The sequence below is a fragment of the Myotis yumanensis genome, unplaced genomic scaffold (assembly GCF_028538775.1).
Source record: "Myotis yumanensis isolate MYYU_CA2020_CCGP unplaced genomic scaffold, mMyoYum1.0.hap1 SCAF_20, whole genome shotgun sequence".
Taxonomy (NCBI): Eukaryota; Metazoa; Chordata; class Mammalia; order Chiroptera; family Vespertilionidae; genus Myotis; species Myotis yumanensis.
In genome coordinates, this window is record NW_027223771.1 from 15,394,777 (window position 1) to 15,411,800 (window position 17,024).

General features: G+C 45.6%; 1 protein-coding gene across 1 annotated transcript in view; it reads left to right on the forward strand.

Moving 5' to 3' along the window:
* LOC138998588 (protein Daple-like) overlaps nt 1–17,024 on the forward strand; it is a 53,248-nt gene that overhangs the window by 13,323 nt on the left and 22,901 nt on the right. Inside the window, exon 2 of the mRNA XM_070400732.1 lies at nt 13,110–13,216. Within this exon, the coding sequence (XP_070256833.1) occupies nt 13,110–13,216 (107 nt within the window). The remainder of the gene's footprint in view (nt 1–13,109; nt 13,217–17,024) is intronic.

A 17,024-nucleotide genomic window follows, 5' to 3' on the forward strand; every position in this document is an offset into this window, starting at 1 on the left:
GCCATCCTGAATTGCAGCATCCCTGCTGCAATGAAACAAAAATCATCATTGAAATGAAAAGCCATGGTATGCCTACTGTTATAAATATTTATAAGGAAACAAAGAGAAATCACGACTTGTTCCAGAATCCATTATGTGCAGATAATTTCAATGCTAATTATTGTACAAGCATGGACTCTAGATTAAAAGATGTGAGTTCCTCTGCACTGCACAATGACAGAACATCTGGAGTATCTGTAATTGAAAAACTAAAGCAAGATATGCAAAGTCTTAAGAATGATATAGAAATGTTAAAAGTAAAGAAGCTGGCTTTGGAAAAAGAGAAAGTTCAACTTAAAAAAGAGGTAGAATTTCACTTGCTGTTACTCTTTGTTTTCTCTCTGTATCAATTCTCTGATCCATTAAGATTTTTCACTCCTGAAAAATATATTGTATGTAAAATGAGGTTGTCTAAATATGCAATTATATATATATATATATATATATATATATATATATATATATATATATATTTTGTCAACTAAATAGCAGGAGTATAGGAAAATATTCTTGTTTACTCATCGATGTTTCTCTCTATCCCTCTCCTATGCTGTTTCCTAAAATCAATAAAAAAAAACAACACATAAATTGACCTAACCAGTTTGGCTGAGTGGATAGAGTGTCGACCTGTGGACTGAAGGGTCCCAGGTTAGATTCTGGTCAAGGGTATGTACCTTGGTTGCTGGCACATCCCCAGTGGGGGGTGTGCAGGAGGCAGCTGATTGATGTTTCTCTCTCATTGATGTTTCTAAACTCTATCCCCTTCACTTCCTCTCTCTGAAAAATCAGTAAAATATGTCTTTGAATAAAAGAAAAGAAAAGGGGGAATGTAATTTAAAAATTGTTCCATACTCTTGAATTAAGTTGTATCCTCCTACTTTAAAATTTTCAAACTGATTCTATTATTCCTTGAATTATCAAATCACATGACTACTAATAGAAGAATGATTAACCTTAGAACTCAGATTTAATTCAGTGGTCATTGATGATAAATATTTTAAATGTCAGCTTTTTTCACACTTCAAACTGATCTCTGAGTCATTGACTCAAAACTAAAGAAGACAATTCTAACTGTTCATGTTATACTTACTTTAAAAATGTATCATTTTTATTTTCTTTAGACACGAAGAGCATCTCAAGAAATCTCAGAGCCGTTAACATCTACGCATAACACTTCAAATATAAGTCATTTGGAACTCAGAACACCACTTTTGCAAGCTTCTCAAGATGATAGCAGAAAGAGAAACAGAAAACCACTTGTGACTCTACCAAGAAGTATTGGAACACAGAAAATGTTTGGAAAGGAAACGAACTTTGTAAGTCAAATGCACAAGCAGAGAAAATAAATTTAACTCAGCAATTAGCCTCTAAACTTAAAACATAATTACTATTGTGCCAGGTTCATGAGATTAGGGGGGCATGAAAGCTAACTAAATAGTATAACTTTGGCAAATGAACTTATCATTCAAATGTTCTTCCAGGACAGTTGCATCTCTCCTCCTTTTTTGGTTTTATGTGCCTTTAGTTTTTTCCCCTTAATATTTTCATATAGTTAACCTGATCTACCAGTCTTTAAGCTGAATGTCTTGAAGCTCTAAAATTTAGCAATCCTATATAATAAAAGGCTAATATACAAATGGACCAAATGGTGGAACGACTGGTCGCTATGATGCATACTGACCAGTAGGGGGCTGATGCTCAATGCAGAAGCTGACCCCTAGTGTTCATTAGAAGCTGCGCTCATAGCTGGCGAGTGCAGCAGCAGTGGCAGGAGCCTCTCCCACCTCCACAGCAGTGCTGAGGATGTCCAACTGACAGCTTAGGGCAGTGATGGCGAACCTTTTGAGCTCAGCGTGTCAGCATTTTGAAAAACCCTACCTCTGGTGCCGTGTCTGTATAGAAATTTTTTGATATTTGCAACCATATTAAAACAAAGATTTATATTTTTCATATATAGTTTATATATTTAAATGCCATTTAACAAAGTAAAATTTACCAAAAAAAATAGGAGTTCCTGTGTCACCTCTGACACACGTGTCATAGGTTCTGCATCACTGCCTTAGGTCATCTATTGGACATCCCCGGAGGGCTTCCAGACTACAAGAGAGCACAGGTCCAGCTGAGGTACCCCCCACTCCGAGTGCATGAATTCCCTGCAAAGGGCCTCTAGTACTATTATAAAATCACTTGTCAGAATCCCCCTAAATAGAAACATTTAAGATAACAACTTAAACACAATGGGTTAAGTTACTCCAACACAATCAGGTACTTGGTAAATTTACTTTCTTGATTGTGACCTTTGTTATTATCACTAGAGGGCATCTTTAGACAAACTGTCCTTTATAGTTTTCTACTCTATATAAAGACATACATGTTAAATAGGGAAAGATTATCATAGAGGTGAGGGGCAGTATCATTGACAAAGTGGCTAAAACTACTGTGATCTGCAGGAGGAGGGTGTGGGGAAGACAGAAAGGGCAGATCCCACCTCCTATGCCTTGGTAACAGTGGTATAAGCAATGGCCTCTGGAGCCCTTTTCGGTCATTTGATCACCAGCCAGGCTATCTTGTTCTCCCTTAGAGGTTGTTGCTCTAAATTATACCTCAGTGTCAAATGATTAACATCTCCAAGGTAATGAGTGTATTGTACAAGGGTGGTGAAGGCAAATGCTTGGCAGTGTTTTTAAGGGATTATTTTTTAAATCTCTAACGTGGCTACTAAATATGTCCAAGGGCCTCTTCAAGGATCTTGTAAGTACCACCCTTCCAGAGGCAGCAAGTATTACCCGATAAGCCATCTGCATCACTGACAGCCTCCTGACTTTGGATTCCTTAGCTGGGACCACCTCTCCCCACTCCCTAGAAACATAAGTACTTTTCAGGACAGTTTCGAACCTATACTTGAAGAGAGTAACTCTGCTCTGATACATTTTCATTGTTAAAATGCAATTTAATGGGAAATTCCATTTATCATTGTGGCTACTTAAAAAAATGCAAGTCATTGAGGGAAAAATAAAATACTAAGTATCTGCTGTTTACAATCCTACAGGGCTCAGAAGCAGCCAGCAGAGGTCAGCACTGAAATGCTCCTTCTTGCAGGAACAACAAAGCAGATGACTGAGTACTACTCATATGAGGCCAGTCCTGGAGACACCTTGTGGTGGAAATCCTGATTATAGTTTTACAGGCAATAGAAAACTTGGTGGTTCCTACTCTGAGAATCTTTTTAATGAACCAAATAAACTTATAATACTAAACTGATTAATATTTGTCTTTAAGTGAAAATTTTTGCCATCTTCTTGCATAGAGAACATTAATTGCTACTTTCCTTACAGCATTTTTATTTCAGTTTTTGTAAAATGTCTTGCTGAGCAGTTGTCCATTTTCTAAATAGTGCAATGAAGGAAATATTTGAATTTTTATTTTATATATTTTCATTTTTAAGTGAAGTTCACTTATGTCTATATCTTGCCAGCCCTTGAATGACTGATGACTAACATGGCAATGTCAGGACATCTTGATATAGCAACTAGCTTTTGTTGTGTATCAGTTATTAATAAATCCATTCATTATCTCATTCATTGAGTTCTTAGTTCCATAATTCGATTGGTTCATTTTATAGTTTTCATCTCTTTGGTAAGGTCCTCCTTTTGTTCATTAATTGTATTCCTGAGCTCATTGAACTGCCTTCTTGTATCTCGTTGAGTATCTTCATGACTGCTGTTTTGATTTCTCTCTCCTTTATATCACAATCACCCATTATTTTGAGTTCCTTTCTGGAGAAGAGTCATTGTCTTCCTGTGTAATTGTTACCTTGGTGGTCCATGCTGCTTGATGGGTTGTTCCACTGCTGGCACATTTGAAGTGGTGAGCACTTTTCTTACTTAGGAACATTTTCCTTTCCACAATTCAGCAGGTTGATAATTTGAGGTCTTTCTTTAGCTGTCCAGTAGGTGGCAGGATAGCGCAGTTTTTGTTTTCTCTTACCTGTCCTACTTAAGCTTGGGGAGGGGGACTTCTCCTCACTTGCTAAGTAAAGCATTGGCACAAGGTTGCCACTGAATTAATTAGATGGAGTCAGAGCCTCAATCATTCACCAAGTCCTGATTCTGGTTGTGCCATGGGGATTGTTTCCATCTCTCCTGGGCTGGACAGGATTCTGATTTCCCAAGTACATTTAGCCAATGTAGAGTCACTTGTTGTTCTTCAATTCATTTACTTGCTGTTTTGTGTTGTTTTCTTCTTTTCTTCTTCTCCTGGTGATCTGGGGATAACCATTTAGCCACTTGGCGCAAAAAGAACAAAGGGAAGAACAAAGGCAAGTGTCCAGCGGCCCGCCCGGCTGTGCTGAAACGCTTTCAGTCCTCATCGTCCTTGAACATCCCACCCCCTTCAAAATAGGTTCTCCCTTTTCCAGATACTGGAGATTCCCTTCCTTTTACCAGTTCCTCCACCAAATACCCTCCCTCATTTATGAAAAACCCACAAAAAAAACCCAAAAACCCCACAAAATGACTAAACCATAAAAAAGAAAAATCATAAAGACCACCAATGACCCGTACTGAAAGGCCAGAGGACCCATGGTGGCCCCCACCTCCTGACCCCAAAGCAGATCCAGAGCCTTCAAACTACCAACACACCTTCTGAAGACAACGGCCTCCTCTCCTGTCTGCCTGCGGTATCTGGAGTGGCTGTAGAAGGAGAAAAGGGTTCCCGTGCTGCTTCCATTTGTTCTGTTAGTGACAACGCTGTTCCAGCCCTAAGGGTCACACCCCATTTGTGAAACTCCTGACTCTACCTCCAGTCACTGGTATCTTTTCAACAAATCCACTTTGGCCTGGGGATACTCACAAGGCAATGACAAACTGACTTTCCAGAGGCAGACAACATGTGAGCATGCCCCATAGAACCAGGGTTAGCTACTTCACCTCCATTAAAGCATGTGTGTGCATATGCATGTGCGTGTGCATGCACTGGTGAGCAAAGACAGACATTCTCTCAGGGCTGGTCCCTCGTGATCCAGAAATTCGACTCCCTCTTCTAGAAGCCTGGTGGTCCCAGGAGAAGCCCAGACCAGCCAAACCACAAAGACCTGGAGTCAGGCTTACTGTTAACCCAGAGCTTTGCCAAGCCAGGCCTGGGCCCCATGTCCTTCAGGCCAGGGCAGTCTTCAAGGCAGGTGGCCTCAGGCTTTGCTTTTCTCCAGCTGGCTCCTGGGGCCACTTTTCTATAAACACTGGGTCTGCCCAGCCTGGGTGATGGGGCATTGAAAAGCCTTGCCCGCCCCCTCCCAGCAAGTGTCCACAGTGTGCAGAGGGGAACAAGTGCAAGAAGCAGGAAAGTGATTTGGAAAGTGGCTGTAGTGCCCCATTGTCCCCCATTGAGGATGACACTTTGATTTATTATTTCTGAGTGACTTCCAAGGATAGGAACCAAATGTAATATATTACATACATGTGTTCAAACTTGTGAAATATATGTGATTTGAGGTGTCCCCCAAATATATATACTACAGGGTGTCCCCCCAAATGTAAACACACTTTAACAGCTGATAACTCAATTTTCACTCCATTTCAGGGTTAACAGATTTAATGTAATGGGTGAAGCCAGACTGAACTTTGAACAAAGAAGATGTATCCTCTGGACTTTCTTTTGGGGACACATAAAGGATGAGGTGTCTGGCACAGAAAGGGCCACAGTCCAGGCATCGGGGCTGCTGTTGACAGAAGATGTGAACAAACAGAACGCAGTGATTCTTGGTGTTTGCGATTCCATTGCTTCCTCAGCAGCAGCGCCTGGAGCAGAACTAAGAAAAGCGATGGAGGCGCAAACAATAAGAATCGTTCCTTCGGTTTGATGTTTGTACATATCTCTTTCCATAGCTGCCCTGGATTCCTCAACTTTATCTTTTACATATCCCCATAAAGAGCCTAGTGGAGAAGTTTTTTTTCATTCACAGGTTAGTGTGGCTTCACCCATTTTTCTGAATCAGTTAAACTTGAAAAGGTATGAAAATTCAGTGAGTTATCAGCTGTTAAAGTGTGTGCACATTTTTTTGGAACTCTACTTTCTGTTCCATTGGGAGTCATTCTCTTCCACCGGAGTCTCACCTGTGTTTCTATTTGGGAAAGGGTGGGCGCCCTATATTTATGTTCAAAAGGCAGTCATTCTTTTCCTTCGGGAGTTGATTTATTATTTCTTTTCACTGTGTTCACATTTTTTGGACCACCCTATGTTTACATCCCATAAGGCGTCATTCATTCTTATCTATGTTTATGCTCCATCGGGAATCATTCATGTTTATTGGGAGGCTGACCTCTGTGTACCTGTCTTGGGGGACACTCATGTTTATGTCCCATAGGGAGTCATTTCTTTGCATCAGGAGTCTCACATGCTGCTGTGTGTATTTGGCCGGTTCCAGACACATTCTGTTTCTTCTTGTTTACTAAAGGTGCTCATTGTGTGATGTACTTAACCTGGTGATTTGGGTTCTATAAAGATTTTTTTTTCATTTGAGCTAAGGTACTGGGAAAGAAATGTTAACATAGTCAGTACTCGGAGCACTTTGAGTTCTATATCAAATAGCCATTGATTCTTGGAACACACAAGGATGGGTTTGTAATAAAATGAGATGTTGTAGAATTGCGTCCTAGTTTTCCTCACCGCTCGTCACTGGCAGTGCTGTTCGGGGGTTGGGTCTCTGGGCTCCCTGCTCATCCCCCCAGTCTCCCCGGGCCCTGGAATCCACCAGCTCCCTTTGCCAGGAGGTGAGAGCATGGGAAAGGGAGGTTTCCTGTTTACCGTGCAACAGCGTTTATTTTATGTTCCTATTAGTTGAATCCCATTTTTATATGGGATTTATATCAAAACAGGAGGTAAGCTTAAAGTGATCCGTTGGATTTTTCCAAGGCTACTCAACCAGGAAGTGTCAGGAGAAGGAGGCAGGGAGGAAGGCAGGTAGAGATCCCCTCCTGACCTAATCTAATGGTGTTCTGTCCAGCTGTCACCTGCATGCCCCCTTCCTTCCTCACCAAACCTCTCCTGTAAGGTGCCTCCTGTCACTTCCTTTCCTATTCTTTCCTGAGGTCCTGCAGCTCTGGGAGCTGCCCACTCAGCCAAGCTGCCCTCCCCAATGCTTTGAGCCAAACTGAGCAGCGCCACCTGCAGGCCTCCTCCCCTGCACCTTTGGCTTTGGCAGGATCTGACACTGGCCAGTCACCCCTGGGAGCTCTCAGCCTCTGTCCCATGATTCTCTCTCCTCTGGGACAGGTTTTTCAGGGCTCACACTTGCCAATCACTCTGTCACTCACTCATTCCTTCCACAAACACTCATTGACTGCTTCCACCGTGGAGGTAGCTCCCTCCAGGCCCCCTCTGTTCCCCTAGGTCTGACGCTCCCCTCCTAAACTTCAAGCCTGAGGTCGGCTGCCTTAGATCCTCTGTCCAGGCTACATGCTTCCTCCACTCTCCCTGGTTCCTCTGGCCTCCCTAATTATTCAAGCAAGCCCGCAGTCCATCATAGAAACCAAAAGCCTATGGTGCAGGCTGGACCCCACCTCTCCCCTTATCCCACATTTGATAGGTCCTCTGAACCTGAAAATGTGTGTAGAATCTTCCCACTCCATCTTAGATGACTGTTCTCATCCCAGGTCCAATATACATCCCATTCCCTGGGTTTGCCAGGGACTGGTCAGCTGGTCTGCCTGTGTCCCTCAACTTTTCAGTCCTATGGCACCTCTCGGCATTCACCCTTGGTGACCTTCCCTTTTGAACCTTCCCTCCCTCAGGTTCCACACTAGCTACTCCCATCCCTTCGTGGTCTAGCTTCTCCATGGGTCACCTCAGAATGCGCCCAATGCTCTACCACCCTCCAGCCCAAGAAAAGCTCATACATGTCTGCCACTTCCATTGCAATCTTCCCAGAAGGCTCCAAACACCTCAAGCCCCAGCCTCTCCTGGGAACCTCCAGATCTGTTTCCAGCTTTTATGTCCCAGAGACACCTCCAACTCAAAATGCTCAGCACACGATTCACCATCCTCCCCCCACCAAAGCCTCTATGTTCATCCTCTCATCACATCTGTCCCCCATCCAGACCTGTGCTGTGCCAGCATGTCCATGCGTGAACCTGAAAGGGTGGGGACGCGGCAATGGTGAAGGATTAAAGAAGAAAGACAAGAGAATATAGCTGGGGCTAGGTGGGACACTGCCCTCTGATTAGAGAGACACTGCCACGGCCTGCAAGCCGAGCCTATTTTTATAGCCAGATTCCATGATGCAAAGTAAAGGCATGGTCAAGATGTTTACAGTGTTCTCCCAGGTTTCTAATCTACTCAATTACATGCACCTGAACACCATCAAGCACCTCCTACAGCAAACCTCACTTAGCGACACGGACCACAGGTTCAGACCATAAGGTCAAGCTTACAACTACAGCCTTTGGCTATAATTTTGCCGGGACTTGCATGTGGCTTTCCCATGAGAGGATCGTGTCCTCTAATTAGTCTGAAGCTTGAACCTGTCCAAACACAATAGTCGCTCTCCACACAGACCATGTTGGGTATCCCCCTCTCTCTTTCCCGTGTGGTATCCAGCACTCTCTCAGATGCTTCCTACTCTGATGTTTCTTCAAATACCCAACCACACTCAGGTGGTGGGTCCTCTGGGCAGTACCATGTGTTCCCATTGCTGAGGGGGCATCCCAAACCATACCCCACTGAGCTCCATAGATGCACCTCTACCCTGGCATGAGAGCTCTGTGATCTGGGGAGTGGGAAATATCCAAGTGACAGCTCTGGGATAAGGTCTGCCTGCAGAGAGGGTTGGATCACCTATGGGACAAGGGGCACTCCCACTGGGGAGAAGAGCAAAGTGAGAAAATTAGAAAAGGTTGGAAAAACATCGGGAAGCATACAGCCAAGTGTTTATCAACCAACCAGAGGAAGGGGAGGGAATATGTTTATCTGTATGCATATATATATGTATATATATATATATATATATATATATATATATATATATATACATATATATATGCACACAGCTCATAGATTCCCTCAGAAAGCTCTCATTGATTTCTCCAAACAGGTGTATTTATAGCCAACCTATGCTTGCCCTCAACTAACAGATGAGTGTGGTTCCAACGTGAATGTTGGATGATGTTTTCTTTTATGCTGGCAAGTAAAACAAGCTGAAGGTGTCTATGAGAACCTCACTCATTCAGGTCGTCCTTTTCTGAATGGCAGCCTATGTTCCTCAATTTCTTATAATGTATTTGTATAGCACCCTGGCCCTACCACTGGCCCTGTTGCACAACCATCAGCCCCTGTGTCATTCATGGAATGTTTTATATTTGCAACCAGCCCTTTCACCAGGTCCAGAGAAACTGAACTTTCTATCCACCAAGTGCCCTGAATGCCTGGGGAGGGTGCTGACTTTCATTCACTGAGCAGCTACTGTGGGTCAGACTCCTTCTAAGCCCTCTGGGGAAATAAATGGATTTACTTCATGTAGTTCCTGTTAAACGTGGTGACAAAAAGGGTGACTGACTCCCTCTTCCCAATTATCACCAGAGAAATGATTGAATGAGAGACAGGCATGCTCTCCAGTGTGTAAGACAGGAGGGAGACCCTGTAGAGACTTGGGTGGGGGTAGTGAGGGTGCTGAGTATATGCAACACTGGAGGAGGTTGGGCAGATGGAAGATGAACATTGTCATGCCTGCTCTTGAGTCTCCCTGGCACAGCCCTACACACTGTTATTGAGGCCCTCTGGGCAGATATCAGCCCTGGTCCACCTGTCAAGGCACAGGATGTGAGGTGCTCAGGGAGGCAGTGAGGAGCCAGTGCCTCAGGCAACCCCTCCTCCTGCTCCTCACCCCCAGCCTGGAGGTTGCAGCTGGGAGTCCATTCCTCCAATTTGGCTTCTCTGCAGGAGCTTAGGAGACAGTGATCTGGGCAGGTGGGTAGGGACCAGAGAAACTCCACACTGCCTGTGAAACAATCACCCCCAGAAATCAGGGTGAGGGCAAAGCCAGTCCTTCTGGGGCTGCAAGGGAAAACCTCTCCCAGCTTCTGGTGGTGCCAGCTCTCCTTGGTTCCTTGGCTTGGAGACCCATCCTCCCCACCCATCTCTGCGTCCGAGTCACATGACATTCTCTCTGCCAGTGAGTCTAATTTCCCTCTTAGAAGGACACCTGTCACTGCAGTGAGGGCCCAGCCATCCCAGACCCAAGGCCTCCTCTGAACTTGATTACAGCTGCAAAGGCCCTATTCCCAAATAAGGCCACGGTCACTATGTCCCATCCGCGTGGATATGGGGACACTGCAGAACACACCTCAGGGTATCACACGGCACACGGAGACATTGAGGCCCGAGGTGGAGTGGAAACACCAGTCTCAGAACAGCAAGCTGAGTAGAAATTTCCTGTAAATACTGGTAAATGCACCCCAGGCCCGGGGGCACATATTCCTACGGGCATGAGGCCTCTGTACCAGGGCCTGCAGGGCTTTCCTGTGTGAAGTGAGAATGCATCTCTGCACTCACCTACTCAGGGCACAGAGTTCTGACAGTGGACACATTGCAGCCTCCCGCCACCAGGGGGCGAAGCGTCGCCCCTCGCAGTGCTCTGTCCTCCAGGCATCACCCGGAAGTCCAGCCTCTGCCGGGAGTCAGCAAGGTTTGTCCAATAGACAGCAGAGTCCAGGGGTGCAGGCTTGTTTGGCCTGAGTGGCTGCTGGCAGTGCAGGGCCCTGAAGCCTCGAGGGGGACATGGGCCTGGGGGCGGCGGGCGGAGCCCTGAGGCGGCTGCCCTGCAGGGAGGAGGTCCTGCAGGTGTCCTGGGGGAGCAGCCTCACTGGAGATGTGCTCCCTGCAGGGAGTCCATCAGCTTCTGCAGCAAAGATGGGAAGTGGGGGCCCCGGGGCACGGGCTGAAGACTCCCGGGTCTGCATGGACCAGCTGCTTAGGGAGGCGCCTTCTGAAGTCAGGGTTTGGTTTCTGAGAAAGACTCCTCCTCACAGGCCAGGCCCACCCTCCCCGCCGAGGGTGATGGAGACCCGCGCCTGCCTCTGCCCTGTGTGGCCACAGCTCAGGGGGCTGTTCCATGGCTTTCTGGGCCCATGTCTTCCTGTGACGGACCGGGATCCTCCTCAGGCAAAGGGTTTGGGCTCAGGCAGAATGTCACCGGGTTGTAATAAATGCCATAGACACTGACCACCTGCAGCAGGTCATGCGTCCACTGGACGTGGGCCCAGGAGGTCATTGGTCCACTTCGCACATCAACCTTCTCTCCTGGCATGAAGGACACCAGATAGGACTCGTTGCAGGGGCCTCATCATGGTGCCTGGGAGTTTGGCGTCCCCTGAAACCTGTGCCAGAGGGATGAGCTCTCAGGATGCGCGTCCATGAAGCTCTAGTTCTGTGGTGACAGGAGCGTCCTCGTGGGACCCAGAGTGTGTCACCAGATCCGGGGGACGGTCCCTGAGCTGCTCTTGAGTCATTTATTAATCAGACATCAGGTCTCTGCAGAGTATGTGCAAGTCCCATCAGAGCTCATGTAAGTGCTTAATAACTTCAGCAACATGAATGGTATTGTTTGTTTTAAATGCTCTACTAAGTTACAGGTTATATTGAAGACACGAAATAAATTCAAAATTTTAGATAAATTGACGTAATTAATTCCAATTGTGTGTTGAACGCATTCAACCTGAGTAGTTTGTACATAAACTAGAGGCCCAGTGCACCAAATTCATGCACTGGTAGGGTCCCTAGCAGCTTCCTGCTGGCAGCTGGATACACTCTCCATTCCCCCAGCCAGCCCCGCCCCCTGGTTGAACTCTAGGGCAACTCCCCATAGAGTGGACACTTTGCACGCTATTATGTAAATTTATTTTTATGTCTGCAGATTTCTAATTTCTCTTTTCAAAAATATATTTCTATTGATTTCAAAGAGGAAGGGAAAGGGAGATAGATAGAAACATCAATGATGTGAGAGAATCATTGATCAGCTCCCTCCTGCAAACCCCACATAGGGAACTGAGCTGGAAACCTGGGCATAGGTCCTGACCAAAAATCAAACTATGACTTCCTGGTTCGTATGTTGACTCTCAACCACTAAGTCATGCTGGCTGGGTAATTTCTCTCCTCTCTCTCTCTATCTCTCTCTCTTTCTTTAAGTTATATTTGAACTTAATGCCCTGGGCATAGTATGCTCTTCAAGTTGATTTTCATGCAGGGGCGCCAATAGGGAGTTTACAGGTTATATTTATTATTTGTTCCCTAAAGAATATCCCCTGTCTATGGACACTGGCCTCTGTGAAGTCATTCTCATCTGCCCAACTGGCCTTTCTCTGGAGTCTTGTAGCATTTAGTGTTTGCCCGTCAGCAATGACACGTGTATATCACACTAACCTGTCTGGTTGAGCTCACCTGCACCCATAATTGAAGGAGCCCCCCATAACCTGCTATTCCCCTCAGGTTTCCCCTTCCAGCTTCAGTTCCTCAGAGTTTAATCTTTTATGACTAGTGGCCAAGTTGCTGGTCACAACTGCTAGTTCTGTTTTGAGGTCTTCCTTCCCAGGTCCAGCAGGACTGCATTTGTGCAGGTCTCACTTCCCAACTGGACCTTCGACACCACTCTATGCCTCCTCCTCCAGGCTCAGTGGGCATGTCAGAATGAGTGTCGGTAGATGTGCAGTGCTGCAGACAGAGATGTGTAGTGGTATTTTTCCAAGGAGCCAGATGGTTGCTTGCTGAGGCAGTCCCCCATAGACTTAGAAGACGAGAGGGTGTGCTAACATGGGAGGCTCCAGTGCTGTGGCAGATTGCTCTGTGCTGCATCTGCCAGTCTGTGTTGCTGTGTATCAATACTGTACACTCAGACTGGTTTTTAAAGTTTCTGTCCTGTGGGCCTGTGCATCCTACCATGTGTATAATGATGTGTTGATTTTATAAGCACTGACTCCTTCAGCATAAACACTAACAGCTTGTTGAAAAGAAGGATCCCTGAGAGTAACTTGCTGCCACAAATGTCAGGTGTTTGCAAGAACGTTTCGTCTGTTCCATTGGTGCAGGTGAAAGCTCCCAGTCTGGAGGCCACAGTGAGGAAGTTTGATGACGTCTGTAAAAAGGGCAGTGAAGGCAAAGAGTGTGACAACCTGTTCACCATCATTGCCCATTTGTATGACTTCCACCTGGGACAGCCTCTCCTCATATTAGTCATTTTGGAAAAACTTACAAGAAATTTCACAGAGAAAGATAGGAACTGATCCTATTAACACATTTCGTACTGCTCAGGAGTTTTCTCATGTTTCGCGCGTCATCTGTTAAGGACCTCTCAGAAGTGTTCTCATTTTTCACGCCCAAGGAAAAAAGAGTGAATCTAGATACTTATGTAAATTTTGTTTGGTCCCTCTTCATAGAGGAAAATGTTTGACGCAGTACCATACATTAAAAAAGTACTAGGAACTTCAATTGTTTAATTGTTTTTGTGAATAAAAATGTTATAATTATTGAAAAACAACACCTAAAGTGCATTATGATGATTTAAATAATGTGCAGTTTGCCCAAAAACATGCAGTCCTTGGCGTATGTCTTAGCAATTTCTATGCGGTACGCGATGTGTTAATGCTGAGAAATGTGGGCTTTTTGTTGAGAAAAGATAATGTTTTGTCACTTTGTTGTTGTTTTTTTTGCCTTTAAAATCTTTTTATTGATTGATTTTAGAGAGAGGAAAAGAGAAGAGAGAAAGAGAAAGGGAAACATTGATTTTTTTTTGTTCCACTTATTTATGCATTCATTGGTTGATTCTTGTATGTGCCCTTACTGGGAAATCAAACCCACAACCTTGGACAATGCTCTACCCAACTGAGCTACTTGGCCAGGGTCTGATTTGCCTTTTAGATGGTCCCAAGTGTATAATAGAACAACATTTAAACATTCACCTTGTATTTCTACCCTGCAAAAAACATTCCAAAGCATTCAGAAGAAATATGATACAGCTCTGACAGCCCATGCTAGGACACAGAAAGGAGTTCTGCTGTTCAGTTTCTCCCACTTCAATGACGCTGTGCCCGAGTTCCAGCTTCCTCATCTGTCAGGTGGGAATCATAAAAGCCAGCGTTGTCTGCTTAGCCTGAAGTTGTCTTCACCTCAGAGTTATCAGAGCTTCTTTCTCAAGAGCTCCTGGGCTACCCCTGCTTCTGATCAACAGTTCTTCCAAGTTATCATTCTCAGTGCACAAGGAAGGACAGTGAAGGGACTAAGCCAGCGATGGCGAACCTTTTGGCTTGGCGTGTCAGCATTTTGAAAAACCCTAACTTAACTCTGGTGCCGTGTCACAGATAGAAATTTTTTGATATTTGCAACCATAGTAAAACAAAGACTTATATTTTTGATATTTATTTTATATATTTAAATGCTATTTAACAAAGAAAAATCAACCAAAAAAAATGAGTTCGCGTGTCACCTCTGACATGCGTGTCATAGGTTCGCCATCACTGGACTAAGCAGTGCAAAGGAGCTTGATTTGATTGCAGTTTCATAATGAACCAACAGAGGGCGCGGCTGCCTGTATGCTTGGTTGTATCTGTTAATTTTTAGCAGGAAAGCAAGTGACAGGGCAGCCCTGGTCCCAGCCCCAGCCCAGGCTGGATCGGAACACATTTTAGGTGAAGGATCCTACTCTCGGGGAAAACACTGCTAAGCACAAGTTACAGGATCTTCTGGAATACCATCATATAAAGAATGACTAAATGAACTGGGGGAGTATTTAGAATAAGAGACAAAGAGGAAATGACAGATTCCCCCTCCCCACGACAGCCCCTCCACTGACCACCACAGCAAGTGTTTTGAAATTGCCTTTGCACGTGATCTCTGTAATCTTGCCTACTCTTAGCCTACACCATCTTCATAAACCCACTCCATTCCAGCTTCCATCCCCATCACCTGGGCCAAATGTCCATGGCCCGCCTCTCTGGCTTTGCCCACTTTTCTAAGTCTTTGTTATCTACTCACCCCTTCTGGCTCAGTCCTGGTCCCACTTCCCACTTGCACACTCAGGGTCTAGGTGACAGCATACACATTCCTATAGCTTTAAATGTTAACAATGTGCTGACAATTCCCAGCCTAGTTGTTATATCCAATTGTCAACTTAACATCTGCATTTTAATATCTCAAGGGCTTATTAAAATGAACAATTAATAAGCCCTTCAGATATTAAAATGCACACAACCAAATCCAAACTCTTGATCCAACAGCAGAATCCCTTCAATTTATTTTTCCTCTAGTTTTCTACCTTTTAGTAGATGGCACCTCTAGCTGACTAATTAGAAATGCACTAGTTGTAATATTGAAAATACTTGATTGCTGGCTGGTGACTGTACAAATGGAAAGGAAGCTAGGATGCTAACCATAGAGGTGCTGCTCTCTGAGTACCAGCCTGATAGCTCCCTCTCTCACCAGCCACATGTAATTCTTCACCAAGTCCTCTGCAGACTATCTCCAAAATAAATATCAAATCTGTTTATTTTTCATCTCTATGGTGACCATCTTCTGTTTTGTCACTTTAAGTGATCAAAGAGAACCAGGCCAAAGCCAGCAGGGCAGGCAGCAAGTTCCAGGACAAGGCAAGGTATGATGGGTCACTCGACCTGCCTCCTGACTACCTAAGTGTTCAGAAGCTGACCGGCACATAGAAATAAGTGGGGTAAATGCTACATTTCATTTCCTAGTAATCTGCTATCTTCTGCTTCTGCGATTTGATTTTTTAATCTTTAAAACTAGAGGCCAGGTGCACAGATTCGGCTTTCCGATATCCCCCGAGGAGTCCCAAATTGCTAGAGGGTGCAGGCCTGGCCAAGGGACCGCACTGGTGCACGATTGGGCCAGGGAGGGATCGTGGGAGGGCTCCCGGGCATGTCTGTCCCATCTAGCCCAGTCCTGATCAGCTGGACCCCAGGAGCAAGCTAACCTACCAGTCACAGCATCTGACCCCTGGTGGTCTGTGTGCATCATAGCATCTGGTCAATTGGTCAACGGTTGGAGAGACAATTAGCTTATTGGATATATATATATATTTGAGGCCCAGAGCAAGGGATTCATGTACTGGTCGGAGGGGGGCATGGCCTGCAAGGATCAGCCTGCGGTGGAAGTCCACTCATTCTGGTCAGCATTAGAGGAGCGTGCTAACCACCACAGGGCAGATCCTACATTGAGTGTTGGCCCCCTGTTGTTCAATACGCTTCATAGTGACTGGTCATCATTCTGGTCATTCTGTTGTTTGGTCACTGGGCTTTTATTATATACTAGAGTCCCTGTGCATGAAATTCGTGCACGAGGTAGGGGAAGGGGAGGGTCCCTCAGCCCAACCTGCACACTGTCCAGTCTGGGAGCCATCAGCAATGTCCTACTGATGGCTTAGGCTCGCTCCCCGAGGTTCTCGGCTCTCTGCAGGGCCTGCCTGCTCCACACCATGGAGATGGCAAGCAGGCCCTGCTGGGCGCTGCCTACTGGCCACACTTGCTTGCTCCCACATCCCCCCAGCTACCCACCAGCAGGCCCTGCTGGGTGCTTGCCTGCTCGGGGGTCCCCATGATGATCTGCCAGCAGGCCCTGGTGGGTGCTGCCTGCAGACCAAACTTGCCTGCTTGGGGATTGCTGTGGTGACCCACCATGCCTGGCTACCTGTCAACAGGCCCTGCTGGGTGCTGCATTCGGGCAGTGCTTGCCTGCTTGCAGATTGCCGGGGTGACCTGCCAGCTGACCCTGCTGGGGGCTTGCCTGGTCTGGGTCACCATGGCAGTGCCCGCTGGCCTCACATTGCTGGTGTGACACAGCCAGCATCCTGCCCTGGCTGCTATGGGCACCTCCTTTTTTCACAGTGATGATTAATTTGCATATTACTCTTTTATTATATAGGATGATGTGAACAAGCCTTTTTTCAGTTTTAAGAAACAGGATAGTTCTTCAGTTTAAGAATTGATTTCACA